General features: G+C 46.6%; 1 protein-coding gene across 1 annotated transcript in view; it reads left to right on the top strand.

Annotated features, from left to right (window-relative positions):
* Positions 1–19,817, top strand: part of PLXNA2 (plexin A2) — a 334,324-nt gene that overhangs the window by 287,952 nt on the left and 26,555 nt on the right. Inside the window, 4 exon segments of the mRNA XM_030561685.1 lie at positions 451–685; positions 4,778–4,920; positions 6,723–6,991; positions 19,431–19,497. Of these exon segments, the coding sequence (XP_030417545.1) occupies positions 451–685; positions 4,778–4,920; positions 6,723–6,991; positions 19,431–19,497 (714 nt within the window).

Genomic DNA, 19,817 nt, shown 5'->3' with positions numbered 1-19,817 from the left:
GGACAGAGTAAGATGTTGGAGAAAACACTAGGCTGCTGTCACAGCACTTGTATGTCTTGTCATGCAGTAGCTGAAACTGACCAAACAAGACAGATCCTGGGGCAGCAGGGAGAAACTGGGTGCCTTCACGCTGTGGTGAAGGGACCTATAGAGAAAGCACACGTTAGAATAGATGAGGAGAGCCCAATGTCTCTGAAATGGGAAGCCAAACTAAGCCACAAGGAATTTAGGAGGGGGGACCCAGTGTTTCTCGGGAGAGCTTACAGTTAATGTGGAGTATCAAATGCATGGGAAGCCCACTGGCTTTGCCTAAAAGGGGTGGAGATACTCTCAAGGTTGATCAGTTCTTCATCCAAATACCAGCCCCAGCTGGTGTAACTGCCCCACCCCTCATCTGGTCACAGCAGGCAAAGCCCGCTGGCTGAGCCTCCCTGTGTTTTGCTTGGCTAGGTGCACGTGGGTGGCATCATCTTCTCCCCTGGCTCGGTGAATGTGATCTCGGACAGCCTGCTGACCTTGCCCGCCATCGTCAGCATTGCGGCAGGAGGCAGCCTGCTTCTCATCATTGTCATCATCGTCCTCATCGCTTACAAGCGCAAGTCCCGGGAGAACGACCTCACCCTCAAAAGGCTCCAGATGCAGATGGACAACCTGGAGTCTCGGGTGGCCCTGGAATGCAAGGAGGGTCAGTACCCTGTTATTGTTGTGTTCAGGACGGGGCAAAGGGGAATGAATGGGCTTTGATGTAACTGCATTCCCCAAAGCCAGCGGGGCTGTGCACATTAGCAGAAATTACAGGGAGGCCAAAGGTGCAACTCCAAATGCCAGGTAGGGGTCTCTGTTCTGAGGGACCTGTGTAACCTGTCCATGTCACCCAGGCATTTGAACTGCCACGAGCCATCGCCAAATCTCACAGACCTGGCAAGAAATGGTTTTCTCTTCCTTACTGGGTAAATGTGACATACTAATTGAAAATCCCCCCAGTGTCTGAATTGGAGAGGTTCTCACTCACTCCCGAGCTGGCGGCTCTGTTCCTTTCCTACTGGAAGAGTGTCTGCATTGCAATTGGCACCATTGCATCTGCAGAGAAGCTGTGGATGCAGAGCGCCCCACTTAGATGGGAGCCTCTTTTCTCCCCTCCCACCCCAGGGTGAGTCTGAGACAGCGATGGGAGAGCTGTCAGTGTCCTGGGATCTGCAGGGCTATCAGAGCATGACAGAATTAGCCTGAAAATAAAAAACAAAAGTAGGAGGGGAATGTGAGATGAGATCTAGCTAGCCTGGATCTGGCGTCTCTCTCCCTCTTAGAGTGTATTGGTTGCAGACTCAGGCGGGGCTTTCTGGAAGTGTTGCTGTGTCTGCTCAGTTGGTTTCTTTAGAAATCAAGCAGGGATTTCTAATGATTCCCTCAATCCGCCCACACAGGCAGGTGCCTGGATTTCACTATCTAAGGTCATGAAAGAGGAGGAAAAACATCCTCCTGGAAAGCAGACCCTGAAGGAATCCTGGGTTTGTGTCCAAGTTCTGCCTGGATTCCTGATCCTCTCTCATGCAAGCCTCTGTTAAGGATGGGGCTGTGTCCCTTCAGCTTATTGCAAAATGTTCTAATCTAGATCAGAGCCTCCCCCTTTGGGATTTCCAGGGCTTCAGACAGTCACGGTACTGACAAATGACTAGAACAGGGTGACTTCTGAGGAATTCTAGATGCTGTCGTGTCAGGAAAAAAATGCAGCTGCAGTCCACGGCTTGTTTGTGTCAATCAGGAATTTATGCTTTGCTACTGCTCCTCTTCTCTCACTGATAAACGCTAAATCCACTTCACCTTCTTTTATCCATTTCAACTAAATTGCAGGAACATTTGAAAATGGCACATTCACTCACCGAAATGCCTGGACATGCATTCACACACTGGCCTGGTCTGCCCCACAGGATTTCAGTGGGAAATTCCCACAAGATCAGCTGCATCGATGTTAAGGAGCCCTAGAACAATGAAGCTGTGAGCATTTTTGGCTCTGAGCTAGTTAAATGACACAGAGGTAAAACCTTCGGAAGTCCCCAGAGCCTTGTGTCCACTAGGTCCTCCCCAGCTTCAGGGCAGTTGAACCAGTGGGAGCGCCAGTGGGAATGTTTTTCTCAAATCCCCTAGTGTAGACAGGGCTATAGTTAAACACACAGGCAGAGTCCTGCACAGACATGTGAACACATACGCAGTCACTAAAACACACAGACAGACACCACACACTTTCTGTATCATGGCACTGTAGCTCTGAATGTTCTACAGCCCTTTACTGAGCTCTGTTCTTTAGTGAGTTCATGTTATATGCAGTTTTCTCTGTCTCTCCCCTTTCCTGCTCAGCGTAGCTAATCGTCTTCTCCTCTACATGTTGGCAGATATGTTATATAAAAAATTTTAAAAATCACCATGGTGAAAAATTGTAGGCAATCAGTTTATAAATTGACCCCTTTTCCTGAGAAACTTCATATTGCCTAGCAGAGTTTTCCTCTCGTTGAGTTCTATTGATTTGATGCCAACTCTAGTACCTAGTCTCAGGTCTGGTTTCCCTGGTAACCAGCTCCTGTTTATACTGTGTTGCCTTTGAACTGGTTTGAATCTAACGCCTCCTGAGCCTGTTTATAGCTTCAGAGGAAAGGTTAGGTCAGTGTCTGCCTTCATGCGCTCAGAGAGCAGGAGAGTCTCTGCACCTTCGAGGCAAGCACACCTGCCCCCACAACTAGGGAAGGCCGTAACAAGTGTATCGGATGCAGACACAGCCTAATGTGCGGCGAATAGGATTAGAGTTTGATCCTGCTTAAAGTGACACATTGAGATTACATTGTGGAAACTGCTCAGGCCCCAGAGTGCCAGGTCAATATGTCTCATTCTCTAATGGCCTCTTGCTGACGGGGTTTCGTATGGACATAAGGGGACTCTGACCCTATAGGAATTGTATGGTTCTGACAAGGAATGAGACAGAACCAGAAAGTGGAATAATTCTGGTGCACAAAGAGAGAAAAGAGTCCACACTGCACCTGCTGGAAGCATGCCTCTGGGAGCCCAGCATGGCATCCTAGATGCTGAGGAGAAAACAGGCTGGGAGTATAGTGCAGGTGCAGATACCACAGGGCTGCTCTCCTGTGCTCAGGCTTTGCTGTCAAAGATTACATTCTGGGAGGGGTTAGAGTATTGGGGTACTGCATTGCGGGGCTGTGTCACGGATGTCCATTTTTACATGGGGTGAAAGGTAGGGATGGAAGCTAATTTGTACATTGGGTGGCTGAGAATCAGTGTATACACATTGGAAGGCCGGTGTTGAGGGTGTAGGGAGCTGTGCATTTGTAAATAGGGTGTGTGTAGGTTCAGAGGAAGTGGGAGTCAGTACATTTTGCAGAGGAGATTGAGCACTTGTGGTAGAGGGTGCATTTAAGAGGGTTCATGCAGGTACCAAGGGTGCATGTGGATACGATCCAAGTTGTCTTCTATGCAGCATGCTCTGCATCAAAGAGATTGAGCAGTTCAGACAAATAACCTCTCTAGATAAAAATCTCAGTTAATAATCACATTTCTCTTTTGGCAGCATAACTGTGGGTGAAAAAATAAACTCTTCCCAGCAGCGGCCATCGAGCTAGCAAGAGCAGAACCTTTGGGATAGAAAGAATATCCTCCTCTACTTGCTTTTGAGAAACCTTGTACTTGTTTTAACTCGTTGAAATTGTCTCTTACAAATTTCAGAGTGTAGGAATCTAGTCCCTAGCAACAAGGCAGGCTGGGCTTGGCATCCCAACAAGGATACAAAGATGGAACTTAAATGATGCTTGCTGGAAGCCAAGCAGCAGCAGGCTAACCTGGGGCTGACTTCTGACCAAAAAAAAAAAAAAAACATTCTGGGAAGGTTTGCTGTTGTGCATCCTAGAAAAGATCTAATTTGAAGGAAGCTTCGTGGATCAAGGGAAAAAATAAACAGAATGCAGCAAATTTCAGAGAATGATCTATATTCATGTTCTTGAAATTTGCATCAGCACACACAACCAAACAAAATATGAGGAGACCCTTGCAAAGAATGACATGAATGTAGGACAGACAAATGGACTCATGGTTGAGGAGAGCCTAGCTGAAGTCCTAGAAACTATGGATGGAAGCATCATCAGTCCATCAAGTATAGTACTCCATTCAGCATCTTATGTTTCATTTCACCTCACCTCCACCCCCCGCTGCACGAACCTCCATAATATCTGTGTCTAGGCTGTACCGTACATGGACAGATAAATACCTTCCTGATCCCTGCAGCCTGCATTTTAGGCCCTGAAGCATGATATTAGGTTAGTGGTGTTACTTGTAGAGAAGAGAAAGAGAGAGAGAATGTGGTAGGCACAACAATTTAAAAAGCGTATCCTTATTTCTAGCTGGAGCCTTTCAAGGTATTTTGGGTGCTCGTACACAAGGTGTGAACTGCATACAAATTAGCAAACATCTTTTATCCTCAACATCTGTTCTTTGCACAGTGTTCGCACGTACTTGTGCGCACCCACACTCCCTCTCTCTGCTGCTGCTGTGAAAGTGTCTCCCAGCCATGACGGCATGTTTGAGCGACACAGTGAGGTCCTACAGTGACCAAGTTTCCCAAGATGGCTCATTTGCTGTCCTGGATTTGCCTGCCAGGAAGGCAGACTGCTGGCTGTTCCCAAAGCCCCTGTTGTTTAGACTCAATTCCTCATGGTCCCCTTTGATTTCACTTCTTTTTCTCTCTCCTCCTGGCCTTCCCCTCCCTTACCCCCCATAGCTTTTGCAGAGCTGCAGACAGACATCAATGAATTAACCAGTGACCTGGATCGCTCCGGGATCCCATACCTTGATTATCGGACATATGCCATGAGGGTCCTTTTTCCTGGCATCGAGGACCACCCTGTCCTGCGTGAGCTGGAGGTAATGAAATGGCTGGGCACATGCTCTCCCTCTCTCTGCTGCTCCTAGTGCTTACATAGTTTGGACTATTTTCCTGGTCCTTTCTGGGAAGCTAGATTGAAACTCACAGAGCTGTGAAGCACCTTTCCACCTCCCTCATCGAATCTTATTAGAAGCACTCGGGTAAGTGAAATAAGCACAGAGTTCATTTTAACAAATGGCCTGGCATTTTATCAGTTTAACACACGGTTTGCTTCTTCCTGCTCTCTTCTGGGGCTGGTTTTGGGTTTTTTTAATATTATTTTCATTGCTAAAGCACTACCATGGAGCTTGCAAGCCCAGCAGCAAACTGGCTGCCTTCCTTATCAGTGTCTTTTTAAAGTCTCTTTTAATCCCTTTATTGTGGAGAGAAAAGCAAAGGGTATCCGGCTACTTATTGTGGTGCTCCTGCAAGGGATGAGCTTTTCACCTTGGGATGACCTGGCCCAGGATTTGCTGTATGTCGGCAGTTTTCATTCCCTCCCCCCCATTTTTTTTTAGATAAGCCGTTCATTAAAATTTCAGTGTCAGTGCTGTGTTGTGTTCCCATAAGAATCCTGCGAACAACACTGGATTGGGTTGAGTCAGTACCTGGAAGAGAGGCCTTCAAAGCAAACTCTTGTGCTGCAGAAAGTAATACCAATTATAATGTAGCACTCTTCCCTTTGAGTTGGTGTTGACTTAGTGCCCCAGCATGGCATCAGAGGCCCTGGAGGTATTGGGCTAGTTCTCAGCTCTGGTAAATTGGCATAGCTCCAGTTAGGTCCATGGATCTATGCCAATTGACACCAGCTGAGGACTCACTCACTATCTTTGGGATGAGATGTAAAAGAGAGGCCGTGACCCCTTCTGGTCATTATATTTGCCCTGGCATTGTTGACATGAGCAGGTGTTGCTCCTGCTATCCTGGCCAGATTCCAGTATGGATAATTGTGTTCTGCTTCCATAAATCCCCCCTTCAAGTTCCAGTTAAATGTCCTCTTGGCCAAACAGTGCTGTGTGGTATTGAGCAATCACTGTATATCACTCTAGAGGTGACTGCATTTCACTGGTGGATGAAGGGATCCCTGCATATCATTTGTATCAAGTTACGCTTTGGGATCCTTTGACATGAAAGTCATTATAGAAATATAAGAGATTATTAATATAATAAAAAAGCTCTAATTAAAATTAATTAATTAGATGAAAATTCTAACAGCAAACAGCTGCCCACAACTCAAACACTAAACTCAGTCGGGCTGCTTTTGAATCGACTTCTCCCATTGCCAATCTTCAACATTTTCCAGTCCCACGTATGATAATGATTTAAATTGCCAAGTAAGCTGATTTTCTAACAAATGTGGCTGCTTTTTATTGGTTTCACTTATGAAAAACAGAACTGCAGGAGTGATAAATGTGTTGCCAATTACACAGTTGTTTAATTATATAACGTTAGTAGAACCAATATATACTGTTCCAAGATGTTTTGTAAAGAATTGCTTAATGTAGTTTATCATTTTGACTCATAATGAATTACTTAAAACCAGGACTGGCTGAAAGCCTCAATTAATGTTTTACTGTTTCTCTATAATAAAGCAATAGTCTAAATTTGTAATTAATTTACTTATGGGAGTGTCACTTTTTTTTTTTTCAGAACAAATGCAAAATGTATGTCACTTGTAGGGCTTTCAGCCTCAAAGCAGAGGCTTTGGTGTTCAGCGAACCTGATTCACAGCAATGGTGAAGGCAGATAGGGGCACTGTTTCTTTCAGTGGCATGCTGAGATTGTTGCTCCCTGCTTACAGGTCCAAGGGAACGGGCAGCAGAATGTGGAGAAGGCCTTGAAGCTCTTTGCCCAGCTAATCAACAACAAGGTGTTTCTGCTGACATTCATCCGGACCCTGGAGCTGCAGCGTAGCTTCTCCATGCGCGACCGTGGCAATGTGGCTTCCCTTATCATGACGGGCCTGCAGGGAAAGCTGGAATACGCAACTGATGTGCTGAAGCAGCTGCTCTCAGACCTGATTGAGAAGAACCTGGAGAATAAGAATCACCCGAAACTGCTCCTGCGCAGGTAAGATGAGTGGCAGGGAGAGGAAGCTGCAGGGGCATGCCCAGATAAAGGAATCAACATCATACAGTCATGCAGTTGCTGTCCCCTCTCCACCCAGGGAAGAGCCTTGGCAAGGGGAAGGGGTAGGGGCAATGAAAGCCGCATGGCTACCAGTGGTGCACGCACACACATGCGCACACTGGCAAGTCCCAAAGAAAAGTTGCATATAGCAGGATCTGGCAGTGAGTAGCAAGGAAACCCCAGTCCAGACAAACCCTCGAAGTGCAGAACGAACTTGCCCTGTGCAATTCCCATCATGCTTTTATTCATTGCTTTTCCACTTCCCTTGGCCTCTCAGGTACTGAGGGGAGATCCAGGTATGATCTTTCTATCTAGTTGCACTGGGAGCCCTGGGAAGGCTCAGCATGGGGGGAGAGTGGCTCCAGCCTGGGTGACCCGGTTGACAGTAATAAGTGAGAGTGTGTGGTGGAGGTTTGGACAGTTTGATAGTTAAAACGCATTACTCAGCATTGGCAGGCTGACCCCTGACCTTCAGGGACATTAGCAATTTTATTCTACGTTTTCCAGATGTCAGTTTTTTTATTCCCAGCCCAGGTGGTTTCTTGGTGGGCAGTTCCCTTGCTTCTAACCTGGTTATCTTGAAGAGATTGGATTTGTCACTTCTTTGTTATTCACTTTGGGGGATGGGAGGCTCGAAGGGACTGGGGACCCTGCTCAGAGCTGGTTCCTTTTTGTCTTTGGCTGTTTTGGGTGGGGCTGCCCTGTTCTGTCGTGCAGAAGGAGGGGAGGAATGAGTGGGGTCAAGGGGGACAGTGGGGGATTAGGAGTGAAAGAGAAGTACGAGAGGTAATAGTTCTCTTGGATCAAGTTTAAGATACTGTGCAACCATCCATGAAAACATATGATAGCATTAACCCCATGTTTCTAGAGACAGGGAAGGGAAATGGATGGACTCTTGAAGGTTCCCAATGGAGCAATGCATTTTTCTTTCTGCCACCTCTCCATGTAGCGTGACTGAAACTTCACGGTGTGCCAACACCTCCACCCCTGGAGAGTTCTGCTTGACAAATGGGGTGTCCTGGTGCCCATTAAGTTGACTGAGCTGAGCCAGGACTGGAAGCCTCCTCTCATCATCATTGGGTGAAGGCTGACGTCATCGTCAGTCTCATTGGTGCCAGATGACCCCTGAGGTTACTCTGATATCTCAGTGTCAGACCATTTCTCTTCCCCCTGCACCTCAGTCCATCTTCCAGCTGGGCTGGCAGGGGAAGCAGGTGCCAGATGGAGGAAACTGGCTTAAGGGTGAGAATAAAAGCAAAGGGATGCTCTTGGGATTTGGAAATGGTGTGGGGGCTGGAGGGAGAATGATCTGGGGCAATCTTGGCCAGTACCCTGCACCCTAAGTGATCTGTGTGTGTGAAGGCACCATAATAATTGAAACAAAAGCACACAGCGTGTTTCTTAGAATTCACGTTGCTCTGTTTGATTCTGCTGCCAGTCCCGGCTCTTCTTCTGTTCAAGGCTGCATTAGTGTGGCATTAGGGCAGATAGGCACACACAGAGTTTGCTGTGGAGGCTCGTGCATCTTGGCCACATTTCTTCTGTAGAGTAGCACCCTGCTTGTCCAAAGAGAGTGGGAACAACATGGAATTATTTCAGGTATTTTGGGATTTGGAAAAGAAGGGGAAGCTTTTAATGTTACTCTAAGTGATGCACATAAGGAGACATCACTTGAACCCAGAGCAGTGGGTTCCACTAAACCTTAAAGGCAAACGCTGCCCATGAGTAATACAAAGTGCTACAGTGGGCGCCGCTCACCCCTCAGTATTCACTAGCCTACAGTGTCTGGTTTGTACAGTGTTATATTTGGAATATCTTATTCTAAATATGGGGAATATGCTGGTGAGCTCGCACATCATATCACAGTCCACTGGCTATCGCTTTTTTAGGGGCACCCACTGCACAAGAGTGAGTGTTACTGGAGACCTAACGTGGGTGTTGTGCCTGTAAAACACTGGCCATCCAGTTGCATGTTTGCATTTAATTATTGTTTCAGAGGTTGAAGCAGGGCCTAGGAGAGCGCTACTGCAGGGACCACAATAGGCATGATCTCGTTTGAGCTGATCTGTTCACTTTTTGAGTGCAGAGCTTTTCTAATCAGCCTGTGCCAGATCAAAGCGAAACGGAAAAACCTTGGCATTTATGCTTTTTTCATTTTAAATGTGAGGGAATTGTATGGGGAAAAAGGTTCCACAGTTATAAGCACCTGATTGCATCTCTTCATCTGTATCTATAAATTGCTTCATTAGATCGCAAGCTCATCAGAGCAGGGACCTCCCTTCTTGCATGTTTGTACAGTACTGCATGCTTTTGAGCATCTGCTAAGCCGGGTCCAGATATTCTAGAGATGAGCATGGCATAAAAGCCTAGATGGACAGCGTAAGTAACAGATCCAGAGTCTGGGCTGGCAGGGAGAGGGCAGTGGTAAAACACCTCCACCTCACTTCAGACCTTCTCTGGCCTGCATCTAGGGGTTCAGCCTCCCTGGCCCAATCAGTCCTACACGTCTCTGATGACACTGCGCAACAAAAGTTGCAGCGTCACTGTGATAGAAGGGCTTTTGTTCTATGTATCTAGGTACTTACTTGACCTTCATCCCTACATATCTGTGCACCTCACGGTCATTAATAGATTTTATCCTCTCAGCCCCTGCATCCAATAAGGAAGGAACTTCCCCGTTTTACTGTTGGGGAGCTGAGGTAAATGGCAGCTGAAGTGACTCACTTTAGGTCACACACACACAGTCTGCAGATGAGACAAACATTGAATTTGGTAACCTGGATCAGATTGGGTCCCATGACTCTGAGGCAACAGGCTGCCTCCTATTCCCGCTTCCCTGAGCCGTCCGTGTCCCTGCACTCACACTGACAGCATTTCAGGGCCCTGTTGCATAGGAGTCGCCCTGGTTCTATTCCACTGTGTCTCAGCTTTGCCCCATGGGTTGCTGTGCGATGCAGGAAGGGCCTACTCTGTGCTCACTCACTGTCCACCTGTCCGCAAATGGAGCCATCGCCACACTGAAGCCAAAAGCAATGAGGAGTATTCCCAGCTTGGGGGAGTTTTCAGGGATTCCTCCAGCCACAATGAATATACTTGGCAGGAAATTGCTCTAAATCTGGCCGTGTTTGCAGAGGCAATAACTCATCTCAGAAATGGAAGCTGCGTTAATTTCCCCTGTGGTTTGATGAGTCGCTGTGAAACCGTCTTCAGCCTCAGCCATCAATAATGATTTTTCACAGTGCTCTAAAAATACAAGGCTGGTGATCTCAGCACTATCCCCCTCCCATCTCTTGTCCCTCACCCCATTACCACCACCAGCAGGTTTTGCTCATAACACAATGAACCACATCAGAGCCCGCCTAGCAATGTCATAGTCCAATTGCCAGAGACGGAAAAACCAGACTCAGAGAAAGGGCCAAACCCACAGGGCCTGTGTGTGGCAAGCCATCACTCTCTTTGAGTTTCTGCCAGCTTGAAGCATGTATGATTTTTTTCTTTGTTTCTCAAATTCAGGGGCTGGAGCAATTGTGTTGGATCCAGTCCTGAAATGGGAGCAGTTCAGACTCAGAGTCTCTCTACAGCCAAGGAAAGGAGTTAAGCCAGGAGCAAATATTCTTCTACCGTAAAGAAGGTTCAGAGAGAGAACACAGCCACTCCTTTGTGTGGTTCCTATTTTGACAGTCAGAGGCTGGGGGTTGAGCTTTCAATGCCGGGGGTAGCTAATGTGGTCTGACCTGCAGTTTTATGCAATAGTGCCCCATCCTGAAAGCAGCCTGAACCAGTGATCTAGATATGAAAGTCTCCATATTCTATTTCTAATCCCCCAAGCCATCCAGTCCCCTCGGTGCAGCCCTGCACTGACATCCCCCTTTCATCCTTTGTGGTACATTGGTGCCAACACAAACTTGTGAGCTGAATGTGTTAATATAAAAGATGACAAGTCATCTGCTGAAAGGTTGGGATTCTATCCTGGTTCAGACTTTCCCAGTCAAATGCTTCTGTTTCCATTAGCTGCCGTGAACATCATGGTAAATGGTAAACATCATTTGGGCTTGTAAATAGACTTGGGGAAAGAGACTCACCCTGCATGGTTCTGAATGGGGTAATTTCTCACCCATCAATCCCATTTAAAAGGCTCTTGTAGCATATCACCTGTCTTTGCTTTGCCATGTAAACACAGGATTAATGTTACCCTTTTAAGAATGGGCTCATGAGGGCACTTTCCTGCTCTTCTCTGTGGAATTAAACAGCCAGTTCATATTCTACATATAATCATGTGGCCTGTTTGTTTCAAATACCATTTGCAGAGTGAGGGTGGAGCTGCCTGAACCCCTACTCCCCGACGTGCCAGAGTGTTGAGTGAGTATGTCTTGCATACAGCATAGCCAGCCACATGCAAGACTAGTATCGGTACTTGGCACAGATGGTGTCATTCCAATGCATACACAAGGAGCTGGGGGACGAGGTCTCCTCTGCAGCAGCAGTGGCATTTGAGAACCTGAGAGTGAGGCGGGAGGAGGCGGTTATTGACTCTGTTTTATCAGAACTGAGGACTCGTGGATTAGTTCTGTGAATTATCCTCCCAGATATGGCAGGTGATGCAGGGAAACCAAATGAACCCTAAGAGCCTTCATTAGCCTCCCTTTTAATTTGATAATTCTCACTCCTGGGCATTACCAGGGTTTTTGCAAATGCAAATAGTTGTATTGCTGCGGGAGACAGTGAGCAGGGATGGAAGAGCACATGGAGGGATGCCTTACAGACCCAACCTTCATATGTGATATGCTTACACTTGATGGAGCTATGCCTCCAAGTTCCAATCACTTCCTCTACAGAGGCAGACTATCTGAGTTCTAGGTAGTTCACTCGTGGAGAGGGCTTTCAGCTGAGACCATAAAACCATACAACACGTCCTGCCAGCTGTGCATTCATACTGAGGGCTTGATTTTCCCCTTCTGTTACACCAATGTAAATCAGAAGTAGCCCTGTTGATATCAGTGGAGTTACACTGCTGTAAGTGGGATAGAAACCTACCACAGGGCACCATGGCATTTTTTGTGAAGAGTTAAGGGGTTTGTCCCACTGTCTTCAGTGCCAATTTCCTCTCCCCTATTGTTAAGCATGTGAGCTGGGATTTTCAGAGGAGCCCAACAGAGTTAGCTGCCCAGCTCCTGATGAAATTCAATGGGATTTGGACACCCATGTTCCTTTGATAATTCCTGCTTTCTTGCCCGCGTTGCTGGTGCCTCAAACACAGAGGGTGGCTACAGGTTCAGTGTATCGTTTGGCAGCATTTGGGATGAAACGCAGGTTTCCAACCCACTGGCCTAATGAATGCTGAGAACTTTCTGAAGTTCTTCTGCCACTGCACTAGTCTTGGTGCAGCTTCACCAGGGCTTGCAATGAGGAAAGTGACAGCATAGTCCAGCCATCAGCACGTTTACCACCATGTCATCTGGACGTGCCCTGAGCAACGCCAGGCAACTTGGTGGTGAAAAAGCTGGAGCCTTGAAGCCTGTTGCTAGCACAGGCAGAGCTGCACTGAGGCTAAACTAGCGATGGGAGAATTTCAGAAAATCCTCATTGTAGATGGAGACTTTGCAGAATCTCTGTCCCCTGCCTTGTGTGACCCAGGGCCTAGTACACCAGTGTCTGGCATTTATGGAGAGACCAAACCACCCATTGCTTCTATCATCCAGCTGGTCTCCTCAGGTGTCTCTCCATGTAGGAAAAAAGAAACTTCTCCAGCACCACTATCTTTTTCCCCTTTCTGTATATCTATTCCATCTCCCCCTTTTGTCCGAGAAATGGAGGACCTGCTGCACATTTATAAAGTACCTGCTTCCCCTTTGCTGCTGTACCAACCTGGATTGATGCTGCTTTGAGGGATGGAGGGTGGCCATGTGGCACATACACATTCTAGCAGCAGCAAAGGGGTTAGCAGTATGTAGCAGTCATTTAAAAGAGGCAAGAATGCAAAGGATCCAGAAGCAACAAAGCCTAAGAACTTGAAAGCCAGCTTTGTGGTGTGAAGATCCAGATATTTCAGTTGGAAACCTACAAAGTAAAGGTCTCTTCCAGCCCTGTGGGTCTGTGAGCTCCTTGGGTATTTGTTTAGTATGCAAAACAATCCAAGTTAGAACATTTTGTCCTAAGTTAATAATGAATGAGAAGCCACAAAGTGAGAAATTATTTTATTTTACTTTTGAGCTCTCTAGTGGCAGCACTTGATAACTGTTGTTCAGTTCCTTCTTTCTTTATTTTGCCTCTCTGCTCTTCCTCCTGTGGGAGACTGATGGAAAGCTGACATTAAATCAAATGACTGTCCTCATCCCTGGCACAGGGAGCATATGGCAATTCAGAGACTAGACAAAGCAAGGGAAAATTAGTAACATAAATATTGATTTTGGGATTTTCCTGGTCCTTTTTGTTTAGTTTTATTCCCAGCACCAGTGAGTCAGAAGAGCAGCCATAGGTTGGCATCAGGCTTTTTTGGAAAGTTGCCCTCATTTATGTGGTTAATATGAAAAGGGTTTTCTCTGAGTCTGGGGATTGTTCCCTGCTGCCTTAATCCTCAGGAGTTTGTTTTGTATTTTCAGAGGCAGATCTCTAACAGCATTCCAGATATCAGGCCGACCACGGAGTAAAAAATGATACCTGTTGAGGGGCTAGTGCAGTACTCTGAAGGAGCTGTTTCTGCAGCTCAGCAGACCTCTTCTGACACAGCAGAGGGAAAGGGAGCTCACTCCAAAACACAGCAGAGTTTAAAGGATGACTTGCTGAGACCTCCAGCACAGATCAGATTTCAAAGACTAACCATGGTAGATGAGGGCAGGGAAAAGATACACAGCTGGCTACAGGCTTGTGAAGAGCTATGCACTCTCCAACTCCTTGGACCCCTTGATGAAGGAAGTGGCTTTTTTACTTCAGCTAAGGAAAGAATTTGAGCATGTTAACCCTTTAAGTGTTGATACTTTCTGCGATGACAGCTGTACCGCAGGTGTACTATAGAGTCAGTGGAATGTTGGGATATGCTAGTACCATCAGCAATAGTTAAGGGATTAATGTAATGTTTGTTCTCAAATTTTTTTAGAATGTATAAGCATGAAGTATTGTAGTTGTGTATCTGTTAGGGTTAGAACACAGTTCCCTAACAGGGCTATGGCATGGCGCAGGGGGTAGGTTCTGTCCACGGTAAGAAGAAACCATGTTATAACAGAGTTGTGCCACACAACTGTTTCACCTGATTATTTTTGTAGCATCAAGAGGGACGGTATGTTACATTCTGCATTAATCTGAAATTAATTTACAAGAACTGGTCATGCTGTATGTTAGTACTATTCATTAGGAAGTTGAATATTAGCAAACATTTCACAGATTGATCCTGATTTTTTTTTCTACCATGTTAATATTCACCAAATAGCCTGCAGGAATAGTTGTCAGATTCTGTGGTATTCTCCTGCTGTTTGATTTGACTGTTTGTTACTGGTCGTTCTTTATTTGTGGCTGGTGGTTGGTTGTGTTAAGGGCCGTTAGCATAAGTAACTCCATTTTGTAAGTTCCCCTATTCTGAAAAGCCCAGGTCCACCATTAACTAAAAGTGAGCACATCACGTACCAGAGTCCCAGGGGCAGTGTTAAAACAAAATAAAACCATAAACCAAAAAAAAAGTTAAAAAAAATTCCAGTATGCAAAATAACAGCTAGACTATGCACTAGCCAGCACGAAGACAATATTTAGCTGTAATAAATTAAATTTAAAAAAAGCTTGTTTATTAGCTTAAGCTTACAATGCACAAAAATCGCATGCATTGCTAAAAACTATATAAACCCTCTGTAACCTGCAGCCAGGGTCCGCCCCTGACTAGCAGGAGTGTACCATGCTCAAGTGTAATAAACCTTTAGTATTTGAACACTATTTTATTTTAAGTTCTGTGTGCCTCAGCCTAAAAACAAACAGTGTGTGGCCTATTGGTGTAATTCATAACAGTTGCCAAAGTCACGTGCTATTGTTTCTCTTCTTTGATTGGATGTATGAAAAATTTTAAACAGAAGAACAGTGAATTGACACTTTCCAGCATGAATTTTCAGACAGTTAATCATTTGTGATTCAATTTGGGATTAACAGACATTTTCATGAATGCCCTCCAGATGTCATATACTGATAAGTGTGGATAATGTAACTCCTGGTGTCCTAGCAAATAGAACTCATTGCTTTTGATGGCTGAAATACTAGTGAATCTGTACCTTCTGCTTACTATTCAAGGAGCTTTGTGGTGAGCACAAACCTTCTTACATTCTTATTGTCATCAGTATTACAGTAAGAGCTGGAGAGTGCTGGAAACTATACAGAGACACAGTGAGAGACCGTCTCTGACCCAAAGGGCTCACAGCCTGACAAGACAAACTGAGGGCTTGTCTACACCATGCAGCTTTTAGCAACAATGCCTTGTGTCTACACAGCCCTTTTCACTGAACGTCAGCATGTGTAAACGCTCTTTGTCGGTACTTTTGCCGACAGAACACTTCCAGCCCCGCGAGTGGCGTTAGCTTTGTCAGCAGGAGAGCTCTCCTGCCGACAAAGCCGCGTTCACGCTGCCACTTGCGTAGGCAAAACTTTTGTCTTTCACGGGGGGTGGGAGGGGGGCTTTTTTAAATACCCGCGAAAAACGAGACTTTTGTCAACAGCTTTGCAGTGTAGACATCCCCTGAATGAGGGAGGGTCACACGGCAGCCCCATCAGCATTTCATCTAGGACTAGAACCACGGTTTCCTGAGTCTCAGTTCAGTTCTACAGCCACAAAAGTAGACCATGGTGTCTCTCTCATTCTGACTCTACACTAATGGTTTTTAATGCCCTACGCTAAACAGCACCTGCAGCATTGTTTACACTGGGAAAAATAGGGCCCCTAATTCATTACCAGTGCTGCTCTACTACTGATAGCACTAGTCTAGACAAGGCTAGTTATGCACAGGGCTGCTCGGGCCCATTCAGAGCAGAGTTGTGATGAATTAAATGCCAGTAGCTGCCTGGAGCACTCTCTGCACTAGCCGCCCCAAGCAAGGGTGGGAAACTTTTCAGAGAAGTGGCTAGTGTAGACACAGCCTGAGGCTATGGCGAGTGACCAGGTGCCCTGTCTAGACATCTTTGCAAGATGGAGTGGACACGTCAAAGGGCAGCTGCTTGTTTGTTTCAGGCTCAGCAGTTGCTGTTACCGATAGCTGAAACTGGGACTAATCCCAAGTACTAAAGGCAGCCTAAGGGTATGTCTACACTATGAGATTATTCCAATTTTACAGAAACCGGTTTTGTAAAACAGATTGTATAAAGTCGAGTGCACGCGGCCACACTAAGCACATTAATTCAGCGGTGTGCATCCATGTACTGAGGCTAGCGTCAATTTCCAGAGCATTGCACTGTGGGTAGCTATCCTGTAGCTATCCCATAGTTCTCGCAGTCTCCCCCGCCCATTGGAATTCTGGGTTGAGATTCCAATGCAAAAACAGTGTCGCAGGTGATTCTGGGTAAATGTCGTCACTCAATCCTTCCTCTGTGAAAGCAACGGCAGACAATCATTTTGCACCCTTTTTCCCTGGATTGCCCTGGCAGACGCTATAGCATGGCAACCATACAGCCTGTTTTGCCTTTTGTCACTGTCACCATATATGTACTGGATGCTGCTGACAGGCACGGTACTGCAGTGCTACACAGCAGCATTCATTTGCCTTTGCAGGGTAGCAGAGATGGTTACCATCCCTATTGCACTGTTTGCCGTGCCATTGCAAATTGGTGATGAGATGATGGTTATCAGTTGTTCTGTACCATCTGCTGCTATCATGGGTGCTCCCGGCTGACCTCGCTGAGGTCAGCTGGGGACGCATTGACAAAAATGGGAATGAGTCCTCAGGGAGTCATTCCCTCCTTTGTTTTGTCTAAAAATAAAGTCAGTCCTGCCTAGAATATGGGACAAGTGTACTAGAGAACCAGAGAGCACAGCTGCTCCGGGTCAGAGCCCCAGAGGTCCAGCAGAAATGATGAGCTGTATGCCATTCTAGGGGGTGCCCCTGCAACAACCCCACCCATTGCTTCCCTCCTCCCCCAACCCTCCTGGGCTACCAAGGCAGTGTTCCCCCATTTGTGTGATGAAGTAATAAAGAATGCAGGAATAAGAAACACTGAATTTTTAGTGAGAAAAAATGAGGGGGAGGCAGCCTCCAGCTGCTATGATAGTCCAGGCAGGACATTAAACGGTGGCGAGGGAGAGGAGCCCAGCCTCCCGCTGCTATGATAGTCCCGGTAGTACAGAATCTTTTCTTTAGACATGAAGGGGGGTGCTGATAGAGCAAGGCCTCAAATTGCTATGATTAAGACGGCTACCAGCCATTCTGTACCATCTGCCGGGAATGACTGGGAGGCATTCCCATTTTTACCCAGGCGCCCCCGGCCGACCTCACCGAGGCCAGCCAGGAGCACTCACGGGCTGATGAAGACAATGGATATCAGTCATATTGTACCGCTTGCCACCGGGAAGGGGATGCTGGTGTTCAGCGCTGCAGCACCCCATCTACCAGCAGCATGCAGTAGACATAGCGTGACATTGAAAAAAGGCAAGAAACATTTTTTCCCTTTTTCTTTCGGGGGGGGGGGGAAGGGTGTAAATTGACGACATATACCCTGAAACACCCAGGAAAATGTTTTTGACCCTTCAGGCATTAGGAGCTCAGCCAAGAATGCAAATGCTTTTCGGGGACTGCGGGGACTGTGGAATAGCTGGAGTCCTCAGTACCCCCTCCCTCTCTCCATAAGCGTCCATTTGAGTCTCTGGCTTCCTGTTACGCTTGTCACACAGCACTCCGGCATGGCCTCTGTCTATCATAGCCTGGAGATTTTTTTCAAATGCTTTGTGATTTTGTCTTCTGTAACGGAGCTCTGATAGAACAGATTTGTCTCCCCATACAGCGATCAGATCCAGTATCTTTTTGGATTTGGGACTGCATCGCCACCTGTGCTGATCAGAGCTCCATGCTGGGCAAACAGGAAATGAAATTCAAAAGTTCATGGGGCTTTTCCTGTCTACCTGGCCAGTGCATCCGAGTTCAGATTGCTTTCCAGAGCAGTCACAATGGTGCACTGTGGGATACCGCCCGGAGGCCAGTACAGTCAATTTGCGGCCACACTAACCCTAATCCAACATGGCAATACCGATTTCAGCGCTACTCCTTTCGTCGGGGAGGAGTACAGAAATCGGTTTAAAGAGCCCTTTATATCGATATAAAGGGCCTCGTTGTGTGGACGGGTGCAGGGTTAAATCGGTTTAATGCTGCTAAATTCGGTTTAAACGTGTAGTGTAGACCAGGCCTAAGAGTAATGCTGGGCAGGATCAGAAAAGCCCTAGTGCACAGAGAGCCAGACCGCCTAGGACGGGGATTCATTTACAGCACATTCCCAGCTAACACAGCTGGCAACAAAAGAAACATCCTTGTCCACTGATCTATAGCCATGCTAGCGACAACCACTTCTTGGAAGCCTGCCTGACAGCCGCTTCTGAACACATTTGCAGCACAGTTCAGGGTCTCATAGATGAGGGGGCCCCTCATCCTGTCACTAGCCCAGTGCTGCTTTCAAAAGCTTTTCCTCACTTCCGAGAAAAGAAACAGTGTCTCTTTAAAGAGAGACCAGCAATCCTGCAGAGCCAGCATTAAAAACTATCATTAGGAGCCATTGTATTTAAATTAGAGATAATCTTGGGCACAATGTGGGGAGAGAATGCTGGGTGGGGCTGCAGAGAAAGCTGCAATTTCCCCTGCCATTGTCACTCTGCTGTCCCTGATTGCCAGCAACCACTGCAAATTCCAGTGATTTACTGAGCCATAGGGTATAATTTGCACCACGTGCAAGGAGTTAAAGTGCCACCAGGCATCCCTGTCAAAGGGGCTCATGATGGGCTGTCAGCTGGTCTTTATTCCTTTCTGTTCCTGAGCGATCTGCATAAACTTGTCAGCTAAATGTGGGAGGGAGCAGGGCTGAGGGACAATGATGCCAGATCCTCCACTGCAGAATCTTAATGCTGTTGTGAATTTGTGCTCCAGATGGGCACTGTTCGCTTGGAGAGGATGATTAGAAGATGGTCTCACATGACCAAAGACTTGTGGGAAAAGTGCAGCCCTATCTGCTAAGGGATGCGGTGAGTCTGTAACTAGCGATACCTCACTCCGTTTGAGACTAGTCCAAGATATCAGTTTCGCTTTTGTCCATAGTTGCTTTTAAACTTCCCAGCTCTCCCGCACTATTGAGATGAGGGGTCACTGGTGTGATGGGAAGTCATTTGTTTTGAGTTTTTTTAATAGACATGATGAAATGTCCTCTCGTCTTTTTCCAGGACCGAGTCTGTGGCTGAGAAGATGTTGACTAACTGGTTTGCCTTCCTCCTCCATAAATTCTTAAAGGTGAGGGGAGACTGAGTGGAGATCCTCTTCTATCTTTACCCAATCTCCTTATACTTCCACAGCTCTCCTCCTGCCCAATACCTAGTGGGTGACTCCAGCCTTTAAAATGCCTGACAAGACCTAACATAAGAGGGAAACAATAGCAGAGCAGAGATCTTGAAATAAGATCTGCATTATGTGCATCTGGAGCTGTAGTTAAATTAGCGGAGTCTAAGCTAACCATCTCCATGCTTAGCTTTGTTCAACCCTGAGGTTGCATGTTGCACATTTGAAATGTTTTTTGCATCACAAGCCTGCAATGAAGCATGCCTGGTGCATGT

The sequence above is a fragment of the Gopherus evgoodei genome, chromosome 4 (genome assembly GCF_007399415.2).
Source record: "Gopherus evgoodei ecotype Sinaloan lineage chromosome 4, rGopEvg1_v1.p, whole genome shotgun sequence".
Classification (NCBI taxonomy): domain Eukaryota; kingdom Metazoa; phylum Chordata; order Testudines; family Testudinidae; genus Gopherus; species Gopherus evgoodei.
The sequence above is the reverse complement of the archived record's forward strand: the minus strand, read 5'-3'. Positions and strand labels throughout refer to the sequence as shown.